The 4089-nt window shown below is 45.2% G+C and overlaps 1 protein-coding gene across 1 annotated transcript; it reads right to left on the bottom strand.

The window, feature by feature from the left end:
- Positions 1–1192: 1192 nt before the first annotated feature.
- On the bottom strand, positions 1193–3110 carry LOC146697800 (uncharacterized). Its single transcript, XM_085476542.1, has 3 exons — positions 2841–3110; positions 1881–2012; positions 1193–1795 (listed from the first exon to the last, which is right to left on the bottom strand). The coding sequence occupies exons 1-3, from the start codon at positions 2895–2897 to the stop codon at positions 1655–1657; spliced, it is 330 nt and encodes a 109-aa protein (XP_085332668.1). The 5' UTR covers positions 2898–3110; the 3' UTR covers positions 1193–1654.
- Positions 3111–4089: the final 979 nt, after the last annotated feature.

The raw sequence follows: 4089 nt of genomic DNA, 5'->3' as shown, positions 1-4089 counted from the left end.
CGGGTCAAACATGATATATGAGTCACTTTGATAACTTAAACATGTTCTCGTTTGGCTTTTTCAGTGTTTTATTTGTTCGAGAGTAAATCGGTTTGGCTGAAATCAAAGTTATTAGATTAGATTAAATTAAATTTCATTTAATTTTATTAATCCCTCGGGAGGCTTCCTCCGGGGTTTTCACACAGCTGAACAAACGTCAAACAGAAAATGATTAAACAGAAAAGTTTACGTCAGCGCCCGGTTATATTTTAGATAGCAAGGAGCAGACGGCAGTTTCACTCCACCGAGGGAGTTCGTGACATACTACCCGGCTTTCTTTAGACCACGAAGGGCGGGTCCTCAGGTGGAAGCAGCCTCTGAATTTGGACACCCCCGCTGTTTCCGGGCCGGCCAATAATAACGGTGACATGTAACGTATTTTATCCGATAAATAAACCCTGTAAAATGTATTTATTGAGGTTTTCCTGGGAATATCACCAAAATTCAAGCTTTGGAAAACGCCGTATTTCATCCAGTGTCTACCCTCAATTACTGAATAAAAATAATAATTCCCACCACAAACACATGTGCAGGGGACATGGTTGACGCTTCCGGACTGGACAGGTTGAAGTTTAGCTGACGGTGTTTCCCTCCTCTCCGTCCTGAGTGGCGCGATCTGGTTTGATGTTCTCAGGACTTAAAAGCAGTTTTTGTTTATTTTGAGCTTTTTGAGTTTTTGATGTAAAACAGCTAAAAATAAAAATGTCTTAGACTCTTGTAACTGTTAAAGATGAATATTGGCGATATTTAGTTTCACCAGTAGGCGGCAGTGGCGGCTCAGACAAACAGGTGACCGGCAAAATAATCCCTCACAAAAGTAACGCAGGCCACTTATTGTAATGGCAGCCGTCAGTAAAACAGAACTGTTTTGCTGTGTTTCAGCGCAATAAACCTCCACGTGCACCTGGATGAACCTCGTCTTCCGTCAGTGTGTAACACGTCTTCAAAGTGGGTGACTTCCATCCTTTTTATACAGTCTGTGGTCTGGAAGCAGCCCAGGACATTTTACTCCAACCAGGATTTTAAAATCAGCCCATTCTGCAGAAAGGCTCATAAATAAAGAACCTCGGCAGTAAAAGACGGTCGATGAGTAAACGCTTATTAACCCCGATTCTTTCGTCCCCATGATAGAACAGAGAAAACCGACTCATAGTGTGTTAAAACATTTATATTTCTTTTATTCAATCATCTTCCGGAAGAGAGAGACCCCTGCACAGCCCAAAACGCCAGTTGCAGGATCTCGAACATTAGAATCATAAACTGTGCCTCATATAGGTTTGATTTCTGTACTTTACACGTCACAGTTTCAAACATTGCTTATATGGCAAAGTTCCTCTTTTCTGTGTCTTATCTATTAATATGGCTGTGCACTAAAACTTCCTGTTGTTCAGTCTGGCTGAGCACTTAGTTTGGGAGTCAAAAGTGGCCTTGCTCTACAAACCTTCATGATTAAAGAACATAAAACAATATAATGAGAAAATAAGGATACTAAGGATATTAGTTACATGACTCTCTGATTGCAGAATGTAAAATTTCCAGATTTCTAAACGTTTAAAACTCATGTACAAAAATCTCAATCAGAACTTTGTGTGCAACAAATTATTCACAGAATAACTCAGAGAATCGGCGCCGTCTCCAGAGCTTTGACTCGAGTGGCGAACAGCAGGACGTTCTTCTCCACCTCTGCGTTGATCTGCGCCTGCGAGGCTCGCGGGTTCTGTCGCAGGAACTGTGCGATGCTCAGGACGCAGTCTCGCTGAGGACACGGAACAGAACGACATGCATCGTGAGGAAATGACACGCGAGCAGAGTGGCGGATGTGATCGGCGCCCCCGCTGTACCTTGTAGGCGTCAACTTTGTCCTGGCCGGTGAGCCGATTCAGCAGCTCTCTGCCGACCTGGACGCCCGTCACCGCCGCCAAGATCCTCCGGTCCTCCTCAGTCTGAGAGTTCAACCATCGCAGCAGCGCCACCTGCAGGAAACACGATGAGAACCAATCGCAGAGTTTTTGTCTGTAAACCCAGCAGACATGCCACAGGTGTTTTTATGAACACAAAAAGTGAAAAAGATGAACAGAAACAAGCTGGGGCTCTTTAGATTCTCCCGTAAACTCACAAAACTAGACCAAAGACAGAGCTGATGGAGAAAGACGCAGCATCCCTCTGTGCAGGTGAGCCTCAGCAGCCAATCAGGAGCAGGGACTGAACTTAAAAACGAACTGGATGAAAAACACGTGGGTGTACAGAGGCTGAGGGCTGGACTGTGGATCAGGAAGTGACTTCAGGTTTAACTGTGGGTATAAAAGAGCTGCCGACAGACAGACAGACCTAAAGCGTGTACCTGCTGCCTGTGGGAAAGGAAGAGGGACAGGATAACACCTGAACACCTGCAGGTGTACCTGTGTCTTCAGGAGGATTTGTGGCTGTTTTCCTTTCAGCTGAGTTAGATTTTAATTTGACTCTGCTGATAGTTTGATGTTCCTGTGACCCTGCACCTGTAAAGATTACAAGGTCCATGACATGTCAGGGACCCTCCCACAGGATTTCAAATGTGGGACCAATTGTTCTTGGAGCGGAAGAAGCTTCTCTGATTAAGTCCAGGCGCTTTTCTCTCCAGGCTCCTTAGACTACGATGACTGAAACCTGTAATGATTCCTGAAAAATTAAATTCTTTCTGTTCTTATTAAAAGTCTTTTTGGTCGTTTTGATCGGACCTTCTCGGCCACGTTTAATTTACTGTGACACACGCTGTGATAAAAGTTTACATTTCATTTGTTTCACATCAGATTAAACGGATTTACCTGCTGGAATAACTGCGCGTTGCTCATCTCTCCTGTGTGGTTCACTGACCCGGACATGACCGGAAAACGGCCCAAAAACAGCGAAAAATCCCCAAACTAAGAAAAACGTCCCGAGATTAAACTAAAGCAAACTTCAGCAGCTCCTCTGTGTTCAGCAGCTTTCGCTGAATTTCACATTTATCCACAAATTCGACACGACAGTTTTCGTGGATGTACATGCCCCACTTCCTGTTTACATCACTTCTTCTTCGTCGCTTCAGAAGCAGCTCGGCGGCTCCACAGCGCCGCGTGCGTGAAACAAAACGCTGCTTCCGTCCGCGTGCTGCGCCACAACCGTGTCTCCGCGTGTTTGCCGCAGAGCTCCGACTGAGCGCTGGGTATCGATTCCCATTTCTAAAATCGATTCAATTCCGTTTTGACTCAGACAGTCAGAAATATTCTAATTCTGATCAGTTATCAGTTCATCTCCATATTTTTATATCTATGTATAAAACAAAGTTCATCAGAGGCGTGAGCATCACAGCAGAGGCCTTTGTGTCAAAGGAACTGAGGATAAAACAGAAAATCATGAAGCAGATTTTCCTGGCCTGGCGTTTTATAGCAGATAGCTAGACTTGTAGTCAAGACCGAGACCAAAAAGTCCTTAAACTGCAGCCAGATGCTGCTTCGTTTACGGGTGTCGGGCATATTATGTGTTTTTGCGATGCACAGCCCTCCTCACCGCTGTCTCTCACTCACTGAGAGGACGGACGCACGCTCCACGTGACTCTCACCCTCTCTGTTTTTCACACAATGATATTATCCTATATCCTCGCATGTGATTGGCCACAATATGGAGGGATTGGAGCATAGCTGAGCCCCTGTGTGAGAGCTGAGCAGCCAAAGGAAATTAAGTGAGGAGCGGCTCTCGCTCAGTGGGAGTCGAGTCTGATTCACTACAAAGCGCTCTGTAAGCACGGCTCTTAGAGCTGATGCTTTTGAAATGACACATCATCGAACGTTACGGTGTGTGTCATGGAAACTGTTGACTCCAGATCTCCCGACCACTATGTCGATCTGAGACGGCGAGACCGAGACAAGACGGAGACAAGACGGAGACAAGACGGAGACCACGTAAAAGTGGTCTCGAGACATCAAGTCTACAGATAACCTTAAAAAAATACTGCAGTCGATCCAAAACAGAAGAAAACCATGAATCAACATGTGAACATGACCTGATGCTGCTGAAGTGAAGCAGAGCAAAGTTACA

Source organism: Copadichromis virginalis, linkage group LG12 (assembly GCF_057382275.1).
Source record: "Copadichromis virginalis isolate Kocher_CV1m ecotype Utaka linkage group LG12, C_Virginalis_male_GT1.1, whole genome shotgun sequence".
NCBI lineage: Eukaryota > Metazoa > Chordata > Actinopteri > Cichliformes > Cichlidae > Copadichromis > Copadichromis virginalis.
This window is presented reverse-complemented; position numbering and strand designations above follow the sequence as displayed.